Raw genomic sequence first — 17832 nt, 5'->3', positions numbered from 1 at the left:
GTAGAGGCATTTTGTAAGTTGAGGAAATTGAAAGATATTTCTGAAATTGTTAGAAATTGCTAGAGTAGAACTGTGCGTATAAGGAAAATATAGTCACATACATTTGGCCATTCAATAAGAAAATTCATCAAAAGTTTAACCTGTTCGGGGAACCTTCGATTATTTCAAAAGTTTTAAAATGAAGGAATTTATTTACCACTCCATATTGCGTGTATACTGTGGAGTTTAATGCAAGTAGCTGAAAAGAGACTAAGTAGTTCCAATTTAAGGAAAACTTTATTTGCCGTTTTTAAAAAGTGATAAAAGAATCAAGTTATGAAAGAAAAAGCTATTCAAATTCCAATGAGAGCCTCGACTATCATGATAACTGACCTTCTTTAATTAAGGTGGCAGTTTATATTTCGTAGTAAATATAACGACAGTTGATCTTTCACTCGTAGCTAGACAGAACACTGTTGCCTGGCGATGAGGAAGCCGTTGATCTTGGTTGTAACGCGGGAATAAAGCCGGGCTTGCGTTTTAGTAACTCTCCGGTTGCCTTTGGTTCCAGTTAATCGTCAGCTGGCTGGTAATGCAGTCAAACGAATTGTGTCCAAGTTCCTGCTGGTTGTTTTAAAATGCTTGATCGAGTGTTGAATTACATTTACTTGAAGTGCAAATACGGGGTCTTGGGCAATGTGAAGATGTCAGTTACAGATGGCGAGAATACAATCGAGGTGAGCAGGTTGGAGTGTTTAAGGAGCCGTTCAAACTAACTGTTACACATAGTTTAACCTGCATCGGTGTACTGTGGTCGTTGAGGGGAAAGGTGGTGCTAAAATCATTACTTACCTTATCTTCTCATGTTTCTTTTACAGGATTTCAAGGTTTTAACGCTGTTGGGGAAGGGTTCGTTTGCATGTGTTTACAGAGCAAAATCTGTCAGTACTGGTCTGGAAGTAGCGATAAAAATGGTAATTGATACTGACTTTTAAACTTGCCCAATTTCGTCTTCATCTATAAATGATAAATTTTCGACGGAGCAAATATTCTGAGTATTTATTTTAAACCATCGAGATGAAGGTTGACTTTGAAAATGATTGTGTTATAAATATCCCGACTTGAAACCAGTTCCGAACAGCAAGAAACAATTATATGCTTGGCTAAGTTTTTTTTAAAAGAAAATATATTTCAATCTTGTACAAAAAGTTTCAAGCCTGAGGCTCAAAACAGATTCTATCATAACTTTTTATATTTTCCTGAGCAACATTGCCTGAAACTGTCATTACTTCCTGCAGTCCATCCTCCAAACTGCTCATTTCTCAATCTCCTTTCTCCCTTCAGAGAGGAAAGATTTTCTCACTGAGATCTGTGCCTACTCTTCACAAATCAGTTTGCTATGTCCTTCACAACAACTTATTGCAATTACATGAAAGGACTTGCCTTTTACCTTCTCCATTTTCCACCCTGACACTTCCCACGACCACCACACCTTTCTACCTAGATGTATATGACCCTATGGCCAATGCACTTCTAGCAATAGTTTGTCTTGCCTCTGTACACAGTTGTCACCTAAATCCCCAAAGAATCCATCACTTGTTCCCGTCTTGCCAATTTACATGCTATCCCTCTGAGATATCAGGCATGGTTCAGCTGTCATACAAATGGTACTGACAGCCCAGCTCCACTACTTGGTTTCTAGACTAAGGATAGAGTCAAAATGTTGCTGAGCTGTTTGTATGATATTAGGATTGGATCTTTTGATAACTTTCACCAGTCAAATAATGGGAAGCCGCTGTCTTCAGCCTTTGCTAATACCTGTACCCACCCCCAACTCCTAAAGTGAATTAGATATGCCTTTTTTTAAAAAAAACTCCCAATCATGTGAATCCTTACTGATTTGCCTTGGAATATGAGAAGCCAATATTTCATATATGAAGCTTTTGCATGTAAATTTCTCCTTGATTTGGAGGGGGTTTGCAAGAGAATGTGTGCCAATATGTACCCCCTTCCTCCAGCTTCATGCCCTACTATGTTAGTAACATAAATTTCAGTTGATAGCAGTGAATCTTATGCATCATGAGAATGAATTAGCACTTTTTCAGGCCAAGTATACAATTTACTCTGCTGAAACTTGAGAATAGTTGTGAAATATTCCTGGAGTTAATATAACTTCTGTCACATTGAAATAGACAAAGTTTTAGATGGTTATAATGATTTCTTGTGTTGTGTTAAATCTGTAATCGATTAATTATTTTCCCCTGCAAGGCTGTTACTTTAAAAGTATAATTACTGAGGATTGATGGCCTTGGGCATCATTGATCAAATATTTCTGCATGTCTTGATGCAAAGATGTTTTCCATTGACAGATTGACAAAAAGGCAATGCACAAAGTGGGAATGGTACAGAGAGTCCGTAACGAAGTGGAGATTCACTGTCAGTTAAAGCATCCCTCTATATTGGAGGTAAAACTAATTTTTTTAAGATGTGAAAGATCTAGTTTATTTGTTAAAATACGTGAAAATGGTTTTTTGTTTTCTTTCAGCTTTACAACTATTTTGAAGATGACAATTATGTCTATTTAGTCTTGGAGATGTGTCACAATGGAGAGATGAGTAGGTATCTAAAGAACAGGAAAGCTACGTTTTCTGAAGACGAAGGTAACAACCATCTGGAAACATTTAAGAGGGATATATGTTACATGAAAATCTCCATTTAAGATAGTAATGGGAATGATCCACTGTTTGAATTTCCCATATTTAAAAATAAACATGAATGCAAATCTCTTTTGGCTTTCACTTCTCACCCATAAATTATCTTTTTAAAATTTCTTCCTGTGCCTTCTCCATGCTCATTCCAATAATTAAATGCAAGGAGCTCAGACTTTATTTTGTTACAAAGATAGAGTTTTTGTTCCCAAAAGGCAATGCCTACTAAGTTGAGCATCAAACATTTTCCTTTCTGACCTTGTTTTAACTGATATTGTTAAAGGTTCCCTCTCTTCAGCCACTGTCCCCTGTATTTCAAATTTGCCACTATCACCTGTTCTCATAACCCCAATTTTTTTTTGGGGGGGCGGTGGGGAAGTAGTTTACAATCTCACTTTCTTTTTCAAAGACCTGAATATGTTCTCACTTCCCAAATCCTGCCCATTGTTCCTCTAATTCCATGTGATTCATTCTAACTGGTTTTCTGCCCACTACAGCACAGAGCGTATTTACCAAACTTTCAAATTTACATACTCCCTTACTGCGGTAAACAACCACCACCCTCCCCCAACATCTTCAGTATTCTCCTCCCTCATTCAGTTTGTGGAACTGCCCTTCCCTAACTCTTCATATCTACCAATTTTTAGCCAACAAATCATAAGCATCAGTTTCTCTTCTCACTCCCACGTTGATTTATTTTACTTCGACCAATGATCTGTTCTTGGTTCCATTCTGTTTTCCATCTAGTGCTGCCAAGGAGGTAGAATTATCTGAAAACACATTGTCAAAACAAACATTTTATTAACTGGCACCTATGGGACCAAGAGTGTGCCAGTTGATCAAATATTCCAGTACATCATCAGGTCCTCATAATCAGTGTAAAGACACACCTAGTAATAGAAATGTAATGCAGGGGATATAAACATCACTTTTATGCTTTATTTACAGCACAAGTCACTTTAACAGTAATACAACTTTCCTTAAATAAAACTTAACAGCAAAGAACCTTCTCAATTGTACCCTCAACTGACTATTTGGACACCGCAAGACCTCGATAATGCAGTAAACTTCCAATATTTCAAGCATATAATTGTTGCCAGTTTAAACCAAGTTTGCTATTTATTACACCCAACTGTATCAGCACCACCTCTTTTGAAATCTGTGTCTCTGATATACTGCTTGGATATTATACAATCATGGGTGAGTAAGTATTTCTTCTAAATATTGGGAAGACCAAAGCCTGTGTCTATTGATCCCTGGCCACAAATTGCATTCTTCTTCCTGACAGTCTGTTGCTGAACCATCTGGAGTTGTACATTCCCAGAGATGAGCATCTGTCTTGAGGAATAACAAGATTGATAAAGGGGAATCTTTAGTTATGATATACTCTGATTTCTAAAGGCCTTTGATAAGGTGCTGCATCAAAATGTGAGAAAGCCAGCCATAGTACAAGTTTCTAAATACAGTTAAAGAACCTGGAAGTAGAAAAGGAGATCAATAAATACTTTGCATCAGTCTTCACAGTAGAACACACTAACAAGTATCTCTTTAAAACTGTATGAGGCACCAGTCTGACTACAGTTGGAATGCTGTTTTTAAAAAAAAAATTGGAATGAGCAGTTTTGGTCCCGTTCTTTATAACGACCTGCAGACCAGCATTGAAGCCGGTCCAAAAGTTCACTGAGCTGATCCTTGGTGTGGAAGGACTATTCTTGTGAGAGGTTATGTAGATTGGGTTAGTACTTGATCAAGTTTAGAAGAATGAGAAACGACTTACTGAAATATGCAAGACTCTTGGGGGAACCTACAGGGTAAAGCTGGAAAGATTGTTTCCCTTTGTGAGAGAGTTGGGACCAGAGTGCGTGATCTCAGAATAATGGGGTGCTCAATTAAAACAGATTAGGATGGATGCTTTTCCTGGGGGAGTGAATCAATGAAATCTTTACTGCAAAAGGGTGTGAAGGCTGTTTTGAGATATTCAAGGCTGAAATAGATTTTTTTTTTTAATTACCAAAAGTTACAGAGGGAAGGCAGGCAAGTGGAGTTGAGGATGGAGCAAACCAGTGATGAAGGGACAAGATAAAAGTAACTTGAAGTGCACTTTCTGTATAAACTGACATAATTCTGTACATTTTTAAAACAGCTCGACACTTCATGCATCATATTATTACTGGAATGCTCTACCTTCACTCTCATGGTATACTGCATCGGGACCTCACTCTTTCCAACCTTCTTCTTACGAGTGATATGAACATAAAGATTGCTGACTTTGGATTGGCAACACAACTGAAAATGCCACATGAAAAACATTTTACCATGTGTGGCACCCCCAATTACATTGCACCAGAGATTGCAACCCACAGTGCTCATGGCCTTGAATCTGATGTCTGGTCTCTTGGTTGCATGTTTTACACCTTTCTGGTAGGAAAGCCGCCATTTGATACTGACACAGTTAAAAATACACTTAATAAGGTGATGCTGGCAGATTATAAAATGCCAACGTTTATCTCCGGTGAGGCTCAAGATCTCATTTACCAGCTGCTTCGAAAAAATCCAGAAGACCGTATCACTCTTTCTAGTGTATTAGATCATTCATTCATGTTAAAATGCTCTTCATCCAGAAGTAAAAGTTCAGAAACTGTGGAGGATTCAATGGATAGTGGGCATGCCACGATTTCAACAGGATATACTATAGGAACAGGATCTTCTGGCGCTAGTACAATGGGACGCTTGCATCTAAAGACTAAAGTTATAGGACAGTTTCTTCCTAACAAAATGGCAGTCATTACCTCTCACAACAGACTTAACTCCTCCATGGAAGGCAGTGCAGTCTTTAGTGACAGAAGTATACAAAACTCTGAAATTATCAGCTCTAATAGAGGAAGAATTATACAAATTGCAGAGGAAGAACGACCTCACTCTCGGTGGCTTCGTAGAGCACACTCCACTGATAGATCTGGTACCTCTCAAAGCCAGAATACAGAAAAGTCCAGTAGTACTTTGGAGCGATGTCACTCTGCTGATGCTCTGACAATTTCTGGCAGACCTGGAATGTACAATCCTGCAAACGCACATGAAGATGGTTATCTAGGTCATCAGCAACTCAGTAAAGACAGTTCAGGTATTGGTGGCTCACATGAGAAACCTGCCACATCTCCACCTGTCAAGCAGACAGCGAAGTAAGTACAAGTATTTCGTATTTCTGAAAAATAGTACGTCCCCCTACTGTTAACTAATTCTGTAGGTGCTGTAGGATACCAGATGGTGAAAGCTTGAATAGAATTGATAGCAAATTATTTTTGTAATATGTGCAAATCTTAAGGCAGCTATTAAGAACGCAGCTGCCCACTTTTTTTAGGCAGGGAAACAAAATTTAAATGATTTTATTATTCAGTTAATTAAAGTACGTGCTTCATTTATTTGAAAATAAGTGTTAGAAACTCTTGGGACATGTATGCAATTTAATACTGGCACTGATGGGATCAAGCCTAGGCTCTAGGCAACTGTGAAAGACAGCAGCAATGAAGTAAGACAGTGGGAAGATTATAGTTGCAGTGAATCATGTTATAACAGAGTTCCTGAGTAAATAAAAGACTGAGAGCCGCAGACAAAACCTTGGGCAGAATTAGCTCTGTCTCATAATTTTCTTTCTTTAGATAGTAGTTTGTCAAGAGGCTGTTGCAAGCACATTGTCTTGTTTCAATCTGTGGCAAAATAATGTATTGGCTTTTTGATACATTCATTCAAAAACTACCATTTATCATGAAATTAAGATCACACAATTGATCACTCTATTCTCTGAATTGTTAAATGCAGAAGGGATCTGATCTGTCATATCTGCAACAGTGCTATCAGCAGTCTGAGTGCTGATCTCCTGCCTTTCCACTGCATATTTGTTTCTACAAAAAATTATCTTTGAAATTAAAAATGGCTTTCTTTCAACTTTTGCACTTAAACCTTTAGTTAATTAAAAGCCAGCATCATCTTAATGTGTTTGTTTTCCTAATTTTATTTACAGACCAAAAGTTGCTCATGAGCCTGTGTCTGATGGGCCATTCTTAGAGCAGTTGTCTCAGATTGGCATGGCACATCGCTGGTGTGAAGATGGTCAGGCATGTAATGGTATGCAACAAAATGTTAGACATTTCAAAAATGTTAAAACAATGGTGTGTATTTTCATTTTAACATATTTTTGTACCATATTTGTGCCAGCCATCTTTAAGATAAGTTGACTAGCTAAGGTTTTACCAACGTATTCCAATGCTGACCATATTTGTGCTACTAGTGAAGCTGCGTTTTGTAGTCTTTGTCTTTTAAAGATGGTGGTGAGCTGCCTTCTTGACTCACTGTCGCCCATCCAGTGTTGTTGGGTGGGACTTCAAGCAGTTTAATCCTACTAGACGGAAGGCATGGTGACATCGTTCTAAGCCATGATGGTGTGAGACTTGGAAGACAAAACAGTAATATGCATCTGCTGCCATTGTCCTCTTTCGGTGGTTCTATTGAATGAGTCTTGATAAGTTGCTGAAGTGAACCTTGCAGGTACATACTGCCAGTGTATTGAATCAGAAGGATAGAACATTACTGTACAGGCCCTTTGGCCCTCGATGTTGTGCTGACCTGTCATACTGATCTCGAGCCCGTCTAACCTACACTATTCCATGTATGCCCGTATGCTTACTCAATGACGACTTAAATGTACCTAAAGTTGGCGGACCTACTACCGTTGCAGGCAAAGCGTTCCATGTGAATGTTTAGATTAGTGAATGTGATGCCAGTTAAGCAAGCCGATATGTTGCAGATAGTGTTGAGTTTTTTTTTGTTTTTGTGGGATTTGCGGCTATCTCATCCAGGCAAGTGGAGAGTATAACCATTGCATTCTTTCTTTTGAAGATGAGTGTTAAGAGATCAGATACTGGCCACAATATTACCAGCTGTTGATCTATTCTTTTAGCCCCCATATTTGTATGTCTGGTCCAGTTCAGTATTTGGACCCAAGGGACCCTTGCAGCTTCCCCTGACTAAGGATAAAATGGCTGCTTTATAGCCGCCTCCCATAAAATGACATACAAGTTGGGCCTTCTCGTCGTATACCCACTTGGCACTGCACTAGATTTTTGAGCATCACCATCTCCCTGAACATAACTTTTCTGTTCCTGTAGAGGTGTCCAAATGTTCTGAAGAGCATCCCCAAGAGATCCTCTGGTAATGTTGGTAAAATTTGGACAGTATTTAGGCAGGTTTTTGCCAAGTTTTATTCTTTGATATACGATCATTTTATCTCCTAGTTCCATTCAAAACTGTCGTGGATGTTAGTGCCAGCAGCACTAGTGAAAATTTCTATTGTGGAAGAAAACAACACATTATGAAAGAAGTAGTGTCAGCTAGAGCATGGGGAAAAGATCCTAGCAACCAAGTGAAAAGTGATACTTTTTATCAAGAGAGCTGGTTCAAAACACAGATGGGAATTCGGAAGTGTGATGAGGTTCTTCTACCACATTGCGCCAAAGGAGGTAATGGACAAGCAGACGTTTCATACAACTGTTGTCAAGTTTTAAAACCGCACAGCTTCATCCAACAAAGACAACCTTCTGAGAATCGTTCAAGGATGTTGCAAGAGTTGGTGTCACCACTGAGGGCCCACAGACTTAAACCGATCCGTCAGAAAACCAAAAATGCAGTGGTAAGAATTGCAGCTTCAGATTCTTATCAATAAATGTATGAGTTTTTAAAGCAAAAATGTCAGGACACTTTTTTTTTTGATAACTAAAAAATTAATAGTGTATAAGAAATTAGGAACTCTCTGCATTGTTAATTCTTCTTAAAGACTAATTGGTCCCTGCATCCCTGAGCCGGGCTGGTGAAACCTGGATTGATCTTTGGTTGTAATACTAGTCAAGCATTCCATTTTGGCTGCCTTTTTTATAAAAAAAAAAGGGCTCCTTTCAGAACTAAATATTGGAAACTTGTATTTTGGTGTAATTGAAGGCACATTCATACAGTAACCTGAACATCCTGTGCTGGCCACAAAGATTCTATCACTATACCATTGGGTTATGTTTTCATTGAGTTAGATGTTGGGCTGTAGGAGCACTTCTAATTAAAGATATTCATGGAAGTGGCCGTTTTCATTGCATCTGAGTGACTGCCTGCCTAAGGCAGTTTTTCCAATTTGTGACAATTAATGCAGCACCTAGCTTGCTGAGCTGATTTGTGATGTAGGCAGTTTTAAAATAAAAGGAAACGACACATGTGATGTGAGATACTTGATCACTGAAGAAAGTAGTTTCAGCTGAAAATCTATTGGAAAAATAATTGCACTTTGAAGTGCACTCCAGACTTCAGGAAGAAAGGATAATGTGAATTTGCGGCCAGTAAACGGGAGAAACCACCAGAGTGGTGATGGTATAAGAACATCACCTGACTTTAACTTTTTATTCCGTTGCAGATTAAATAAACTTGTGGCAGTTGTTGAACCTAGTTTAAGAATTTGGTTACTGTTTCAGGATTTAACAAGCTGCTAATGTACTTTTTTGCATATTGATCATTCTTTTGACCTCTGCATGTGTATAAATGACCAGATACCTGGAAGATTGGTTACAATTCTGAGTAGCCCAGGCTGGGTGAGGATATAGGCAGGAAGATTGTGGTCAGGTGTTTTAAGTAAAATTAAGTGAGCTAGAAAATTAACTTACAGCTAGTAGCAGAAATCCCATGGCTTCATCCAAGAAATTTAAATGACCATGAGCTTAGGTGGGCGTTTTTTATTCTTTACTTCCTTGTCATTTTATAGAAGTGAAGAATGACTTTGGGCTTGTAATTCCCAATGGTACACTAGTATTCTCCCTCACTTCATTGTGTAAAGGACTAATCATCTTCCTGCCTTCAGTAATTGTAAATTTCAAGACCTACCTATAGCCATAGATTGGAATATTTGAGTTATGTGAGCATTATTTGTAGAATGGAGGGTCTCTGTCTTTGCTGTTTTGAATTTACTTTGGGGTTATGACATCACTGGCTCTGCAAGCATTTGTGCCTATCCCTAGGGAAGATGTTGGCAATCAACTTGTATAGCTTGAGTCAATGTAGTGAAGGTGCAACAGAAGTGGCATTAACTAAGGTATTCCACGGATTTGATGCAACAACAATGAAGGAATAGCAATAAGTATATGCCTGGAAGAGAACCTTGTGTTTCACCAGGTGGTGTTGTCAATACTTCATGAAGATAGAGGGAAGATAATGAGGTCAGGGCAATGAGGTGTAGAACTTGCTCTGTCCCTTGCAGGCAGCTTCAGAAGCCACCAGCTGAGGTATGTGAGATCCAGGACTTGCATAGAACATAGGACATTACAGCGCAGTACAGACCCTTCGGCCCTTGATGCTGTGCAAACCTGTGAAACCAATCTGAAGTCCATCTAACCTACTCTATTCCATTATCATCCATATGTTTAACCAATGACCATTTAAATGCCCTCAAGTCTACTTCTGTTGCAGTCAGGGCATTCCACACCCTTACTACGGAGTAAAGAATCTACCTCTGACGTCTGTCCTATATTTATCACCCCTCAATGTAAACCTGCGTCCCTTGTGCTAGACATCACCATCCGAGAGGGAAAAAGGCTCTCACTGTCCACCCTATATAATCCTCTGATCATTTTGTATGCCTTTATTAATTCACCTCTTAACTGCTTTTTCTCAAATGAAAACAGCCTCAAGTCTGCCACCCTTTCCTTGTAAGACCTTTCCTCCATACCAGGCAACATCCTGGTAAATCTCCTCTACACCCTTTCCAACACTTGCATGTCCATCCAAAAATGCGGCAGCCAGGACTGTACGCACGATTCCAAGTGCGGCTGCACCAGATTTTTGTACAGCTGCAACATGACCTCATGGCTCCAAAGCTCAATCCCTCTACTAATAAAACCTACCACCTTGTGTGTCTTCTTAACAACCCTATCAACCTGAGTGGCAACTTTCAGGAATCTTATGCACGTGGACACCAAGATCCCTCTGCTCGTCCACACTACCAAGAATCTCACCATTATCCCGTACTCTGTACTCCTGTTACTCCTTCCTAAGTGAATCACCTCTCTCTTTTTTCCGCATTAAACTCCATTTGCCGCCTCTCAGCCCAGCTCTGCAGCTTACCTGTGTCTGTCTGTAACCTGCAACATTCTTCCACACTATCTACAACTCCACCGACTTTAGTGTCATCCCCAAACTTAGTAACCCATCCTTCTACACCCTCATCCAGGTCATAAAAATGACAAACAGCAGTGGCCCCAAAACAGATCCTTGCATGCCTGAAGAAACATTACACACTAAAGCAATTTTGGGTGGATGATTTATGGAATGCAAAATCATTTTCTTTAGCTGGCATCGCGCTTTCTCCTCTTCTCTCCACCCCCCCCCGCCCCCAACCAAAAGGTCCTCTTGAGGGTTACTTTTTAATTCCCATGGCTATCTTTTCTTTCACGCTAACCTTTTTTTTGATTACATAATGCAGTCTGTAGTAACATTTTCATCTGTATTTGTGTTCCCAAATGGTCATTGAGGATATTGAAGCCTCTTCTTTTTTTGTTTCCAGTGACTTTTTTAAATTTAGATCCAGATGGCTTAACTTTTTTTGAAGAGAAAATCCACACACGTCATGTTTCAATTTCCAGCTGAATAATATCTGTGGCAATTTTGTTATGTAATGGGAAGGAGGGATTGTTTGAACACTGCTTGATATGCTAGATTTTTATGACCCCAGTTGATAATATCAGACAAGTCAGATTCCAGACTGAAACCTGGCTTGATGGCTCATATTTCAACAAGAGATCATCTCATTAAAACTAGGCATGCTATGTTGTAGGGTTTTTTCAATATAAGAAGTTTATTGATAAATCAATACAAAATAGAATAAACGAAGCAATTTACCAAACATAAAATCAAAGTAATTGAAAATGCATAGCAGAAACTATAATCTCAAAGTCCTTTGTGAGGTGCCCATTGGAAAAAGCCCTCGTGCGGTACCTTTTAGTACTCCTCACACCAGAGGAGAAGAATCGATCACTAACATCTTGATAGAGTTAAGGCAGTGGTCTCCAACTTCTTTTTAAGCACAGTCACTTAAGTGTAAATCCGACGTAACCTGAAGGAAATATAAAACGAGCAAGTTTATTTTAAATTGCTTATAAACCTACAACCAAGTATGCATTAATTTTGTCCTCCACTCAACTATTCTTGTGACTGCATTATTATCTGTCATTGCCTTGAAGTTTGGGTTGCAGTTTGAGGTTGCTAGTTGTGTAGAGTGCATCAGATAGGTATCTGAGAGGTAGGTATGGAACTTCAACTTGGTCATTTTTCATTTGGGTGAATGCTGCATCAGAGGTATGGAAAGTCAACGTAAACCTTCATCTCAAAAGCACAGGATGATAGTGGGTATTTTTCTATTTACAAATACCAAAAAGTCACCTTCATTGATCTGACTTTCAACTCCATATCATTTTGCATTGTAATTATCTCTGTATCAGGTAGATAACTTTGTAAATCAAATATTATGGAATTTGGCAGTTAACTCACCAATGTCTACTTAATCGAATGGATTTCAGTCAAACATGGTGATTTGTTCCATTGCAGCTTATTCCTAAAATCATCTGTTAAATTCCTCTGCTAGCCTCAAGTGTGCACAGATGTTTTCAGACTGGGACCATTGTTTATTTGATTCTGATTTTCTTCTTTATTCCTAGTATTGTCTCCAGAGCCAGTGTCATGCATTTTGTTTTCGTTGGGAGGGCCATAGACCCAGTTCCAATTTGAATTCACAACACTGTTAATATATGCTATTCCTCTGTCCTATACATACAGTGTACAGCATGGCTTGTTCAGTTTTGAAGTTCTCTGCAAAGTCGTGCAACCATACATTGTCTGACCACTCTGCACACTTCATTCTTTGATCCTTTTGGTTTTTTAAAGTGGTGGTTTCCGGTATTGGATCTAAACATCTGGGTAGGACCTTCCCTCAACTTAACCACCTCATGCCTGCATGGAAGATTAGTTCACTGTAGGCAGCTCTAAATTTATTGAAAAAGGATTTAAATGGTGTCGAAGGGTTCTTCCTTTAATTCTTAAAAAAAATGCCTGAACTTGCTAGTGTTTGCTGGTTGACTATACAGTGGCATGCAATAAAAAAGGGGAGGATGCCAGGGTAATTTCTGCAAAGTTCAACAAAACCCTCATTTGTGCCAAGTCTGGCAGGTGCACAATAAGTTGTGATGGAAACTGGTTTCTTGATTCAGAGTCAGAGTCCTATTGCAGAGACAGGCCCTTTGTCCCAAACGGGTTCATGCTCACTGAAAATGTCCATCCACACTAACCCAATTTCTCTGCACTTGGCCCATATCCTTTAACCTCTCCTGTCCCTGAATTCATCCAAATGCCTTGTAAATATTAATGTACCTGCCTCAACTGCTTACACTGGCGGCTCATTCCGTATGCATACTATCCTTTTGTTTTTTAGAAAAGTTGACCCCAGCTCCCACATTCTTTCTTTTTGCTCTTACCTTAAACTGATGCCCTGTAGTCCTTGATTTCCCCAACCCAGGGATAAAGACTGAGTGCATTCACCCTATCCACCCTCTCCATGATTATATACAATTATGTAAAACAGTCTTCTCTGCTGTAAAGAAAAAATGTCCCAGCTTGTCCAATGTCTCCCTATAACTCAGTCCCTTGAGTCCTGACAACATTCTTGTAAATTTCTTCTGCACTTTTTTCCCAGTTTAACGTCCTTCCTATAGCAAGGTGAAGAAAACTGAACACCATACTCCAAGTGCAGCTTCACCAACGTCCTATACAACTGCAACATAACTTCCCAACTTTTATATTCAATGTTGCTGGAAGCTCAGCAAGTTTGGCAGCATCTGTGAAGGGAAAAAGTCAGAGTTAACATTTCTGGTCTGGTGACCCTTCTTCAGAAGGACCCAAAATGTTAACTCTGACTTTTCTTCTTCACAGACGCTGCCAAACCAACTGAGCTTCTAGCAACTTCTGTTTTTCTTCTTGATTCACAGCATCTGCAGTTTTTATTCTTTATTCAATGCCCTGACTGAAGGCCAGTGTGCCAAAAGCTGCCTTCACTGCCCTATTTACCTGTGACTCACTTTCAGAGTCCATCTCTTCTACTACACTCCTTTTTAAGGCCCTACCATTCACCATGAAACTCCTATCTTAATTTGACTTTCCGAAGTGCAACACCTCACTTATGTATGTTAAATTCCACTTGCCATTTTTCTGCTCACTTTTTCACAGCTGATGGAGATTCTGCTGCAATCTCTGAACCTTCCTCACTGTCCATAACATTGCCTATTTTAGTGTCATCCACAAAGTTACTAATCATGTTTTGTAAATTCTCATCCAATCATTAATATAGATAACAAAAAGCAATGGACCCAGCGTTGGCCCCTGAGGCACAACGCTAGTCACAGGCCTCTAGTCAAATGAACATCCTTCCACTGATGCACTCTGCTTCCTACCATCAAGCCAATGTATATCCAATTTGCCAAAACACCCTGGATTCCATGTGACCTAATCTTCGAGAACAGCCTCCTACATGGAACCTTATCAAAGGACTTATTGAAATCCATATAGATTATGTCTACACCCTGCCCTCATCAACCTTGCTGGTCACTTCATCAAAGAACTGCAGCAAATTTGTGAGGCATGATCTCCCATGCATGAAGCCATGCTGACTACTCCAAATCAAACCCTGTCTTTCCAAATGCATGTATATCTTGTCCCTTGGAATCTTCTCAATTAACTTAGTTAGCACAGATGTCAAGCTTACTGATCTATAACTTCCAGGTTTTTCTTTGTGCCCTTATTCAAGGAGGGCTGCAATGTTTGTTATACTCCAGACTTCTGGGACCTCACCTGTGGCCGACGATGCAAATATAACAGCCAGGGCCCCCACAATCTCTTCTGTAGCCTCTCGCAGGGTTCTTGGATATATCTGATCAGTACCATGAGATTGTCCACCTTCATACATTGTAGTATTTCCAATGCCACCTCTACTGTGATAAGGACTTCCTCCAAGATATTGCCCCTCACTTCCTATAGTTCCCAAGTCATCTTGTCTTTCTCCACAGTAAACAGAGGACAAATATTCATTGAGGACCTCCCCCATCTCCTGTGGTTCCAAACATTTGTCCACTTTGGTCCTTGAGGGATCTTATCCTCTCTCTAGTTATTCTTCATCCTTTAATAAACTTAAAGAATCTCTTTGGATTCATCCTAATCTTCTCAGCCAAAGCTATCTCGTGTCCCCTTTCCGCCTTCCTGATCTCCTCCAGTAGACTTCTGTATCCCTATATGATTGGTGAGTTTCTCCTTTGGCATATGCTTTTTCAGTTTTTAGATATCATCATCCCTCGTTCTTTGGGGCAAAAGTGTGACCAGATCCTCCTTTAGCTGTTATGTTTTTAAAATTCATGTATACAAAAACATGCAGCTGGGCTGTGTTATGTTGATTCTTCGAATTGCAATGAGAAGCTTTCACAGTCATTCATGTCCTATTGTAGTTCCTGAAGGATGTTTTTGGGCAAAGGTTCCACTTGTCTTGCTACTAAGAAAACACTGACTTTTTACTGGATTGCCGATTTTATTATTTCTTTACTCTGAAGTCTCCTAATAATGAGGCAGTCATTTCTTCTTTAATTACTTCACCATCGTGAGTGGTTTCTTTTTTTACCAGAAGATGGAAAATGTGAAATAGCGCTTCAGTGCAGGCATTGACTTAGCTTTTGGTTTAGAAGAAGGTGGGCTGCAGAGTTTTTGGAACAGCTTGTCAGCTTGCTGTTATGTAAAGCATGTGCTCTCTCTCGCGCGCGCTCTCACCCTTCCTAGTCATTTACCTAACCAGATGCCTTTTTAGTCGTACCAGCCTCCTCCACTACTTCTGGTAGCTCATGCCATACACGCACCACCCACTGTGTGAAAATCTTGCCCCTTTGGCCCCATTTATATCTTGCCTCCTCACCTCAAACCTAAGCTCTCTAGTTTTAGACTCCCTCACCTTGGCTATTTACCTTATCCTTGCCCCTCATGATTTCATAAACCCCCAGGGAAAATAGCCCTAGTCTATTCAGCCTCTTGCCTACAGCTCAAACTCTGGCATCATCCTTGTCAAAATTTTCTGCATCCTTTTCAAATTTCACGACATCCTTCCGATAGCAGGGAGACGAGAATTCCAGTATTCCAATAGTGGCCTAACCAATATCCTGTATAGATGTAACATGACCTCCCAACTCCCATACTCAATGCACTGATCAATAAAAGGCACACATTACCAAACACCACCTCCACTACCCCGTCTACCTGTGACTCTACTTTGAAGGAACTATGAACCTGCACTCCAAGGTGTCTTTGTTCGGCAACACTCCCTAGGATTTTACCATTTAAGTGTGTAGGTCCTGCCTGATTGCCTTTCCAAAATGCAGCACCTCACATTTATCTAAATTAAACTCCATCTGCAGCTCGTCAGCCCATTGGCCCATCTGACCAAGATCCTGTTGTATTGAGTTAACCACCTTCACTGTCTGCTATACCTCCAATTTTGGCATCATCTGTGAATTTACTAATCATACTAATTGTGTTCACATCCAAACCAATTATGTAAGTAACAAAGTAATGGATCCAGCACTGACCCCTGGGCACACCACTGGTCATAGGCTTCCAGTGTGAAAAGCAACCCTTCACTACCACTGTATCTTCTACATTTTTAAGCCAGTTCTGCATCCAAATAGCTAGTTCTTAAGACCAAGGGAATGCTGTTTAATGACTACTACAGACAGGTTTTAAAACTTGGAACTTATCTATCTTTTTAGTGTCCTGGAGATCTGTAAAGATGAACAAGTCAAATAATGTGCTGTATTATTTTTAATGAAGTCCCTACCAGACAGATCAGCTATTCCCTTCTAGATCTAAACACACACAACCTAAATCCCCTGGCATTGATGATTAAAACAAAAAGTGCAGAGTCTCTGGATAGAACTAAAAATTGAGGACTTGAAACTAATGTGAGTAGTCTACAGCAATTTTTCCTGATTGAATATTTTCTTGCTGTAACTCTGACTCTGTTTTGAGGCTTAAATTGTCCCAACCCACTAACAAGAGTGGCTCAGCAGCCGCATTACTAATTGGGCTGTCTGGAACCTAAAGGACATAGATGCTGGACTGGGTCTGTGGCAGGTGGTGAAGGAGCGAAGAGGAGGGGAAAAAGCTACCTGATCTCATCCTCACCAATCTGCATCTGTCTATGATAGTAATAATAAGTGACCACTGCATGGTCTTTTCACATTGAGAATACCATCAATCATATTGTGCGACACTGATCACTGTTAAATGGGGTGGACTTTGAACAGATCCAGCAACTCCAGCCTGGGCATCCATAAGGTATTGTGGCCCATCAACAGCAGAATTCTCCAGCATAATCTGCAATGTCATGGCCCAGCATATGCCCCACTCGACTGTTACCATCAAACCAGGTGGATCAACCCTAGCTCAATGAACAGTGCTGAGGGCGTACCTGAAATAACACTAGGCATAAGCTCTGCAGTCCTTCTACGTCCAGTCACAAATTGTAGTGGACAAGTAAATAAACTCACTGCAGGAGGCAGCTCCAAAAACAACATCATCCTCCAATGACAGAGCTCAGCACATCAAAAAATAAGAATTCTCAGCTAGAAGTGCTTAGATGGTCTACCTTTGCCTCCTCCTGTAGTCCCCAATATGATAGATGTCAGCCTTCAGCCTTTTTGATTCACTCCATATAATATCAAGAAATCTTCAGAGGCACTGAATACTGCTAAGGTTATGTGCCCTGACACTATTTCAGTAATAGTACTGAAGACTTGTGCTCCTGAGCTTGTCCCACCCAAGCCAAGCAGTTCTGGTGTAGCTACAATACTGGAATCTAACTGACAATGTGAAAAATTGCCCAGCATGTCCTGTGCACTAAGCAGGAAAAAGCCAATCTGGCTAATTACTATCTGATTAAGTCTACTCTCAAATCATCATCAGTAAAGTGATGGAAGGTGTCATCAACAGTACTATCTGGCAGCAACTGCTTAGCAATAACCTGTTTTAGTGTTGCCCAGTT

General features: G+C 39.9%; 1 protein-coding gene across 2 annotated transcripts in view; it reads left to right on the top strand.

Moving 5' to 3' along the window:
- plk4 (polo-like kinase 4 (Drosophila)) overlaps nucleotides 1-17832 on the top strand; it is a 59811-nt gene that overhangs the window by 14485 nt on the left and 27494 nt on the right. Inside the window, exons 2-7 of one of the 2 annotated variants that reach the window (XM_048531631.2) lie at nucleotides 858-953; nucleotides 2349-2444; nucleotides 2525-2639; nucleotides 4831-5866; nucleotides 6706-6809; nucleotides 7976-8370. In XM_048531631.2, coding sequence (XP_048387588.1) covers nucleotides 858-953; nucleotides 2349-2444; nucleotides 2525-2639; nucleotides 4831-5866; nucleotides 6706-6809; nucleotides 7976-8370 — 1842 coding nt within the window. Of the gene's footprint in view, nucleotides 1-857; nucleotides 954-2348; nucleotides 2445-2524; nucleotides 2640-4830; nucleotides 5867-6705; nucleotides 6810-7975; nucleotides 8371-17832 lie in introns of those variants that run through there. The other variant, XM_048531640.2, reaches the window with a different exon arrangement.

The sequence above is a fragment of the Stegostoma tigrinum genome, chromosome 1, assembly GCF_030684315.1.
Source record: "Stegostoma tigrinum isolate sSteTig4 chromosome 1, sSteTig4.hap1, whole genome shotgun sequence".
NCBI classification, from domain to species: Eukaryota; Metazoa; Chordata; class Chondrichthyes; order Orectolobiformes; family Stegostomatidae; genus Stegostoma; species Stegostoma tigrinum.
The sequence above is the reverse complement of the archived record's forward strand: the minus strand, read 5'-3'. Positions and strand labels throughout refer to the sequence as shown.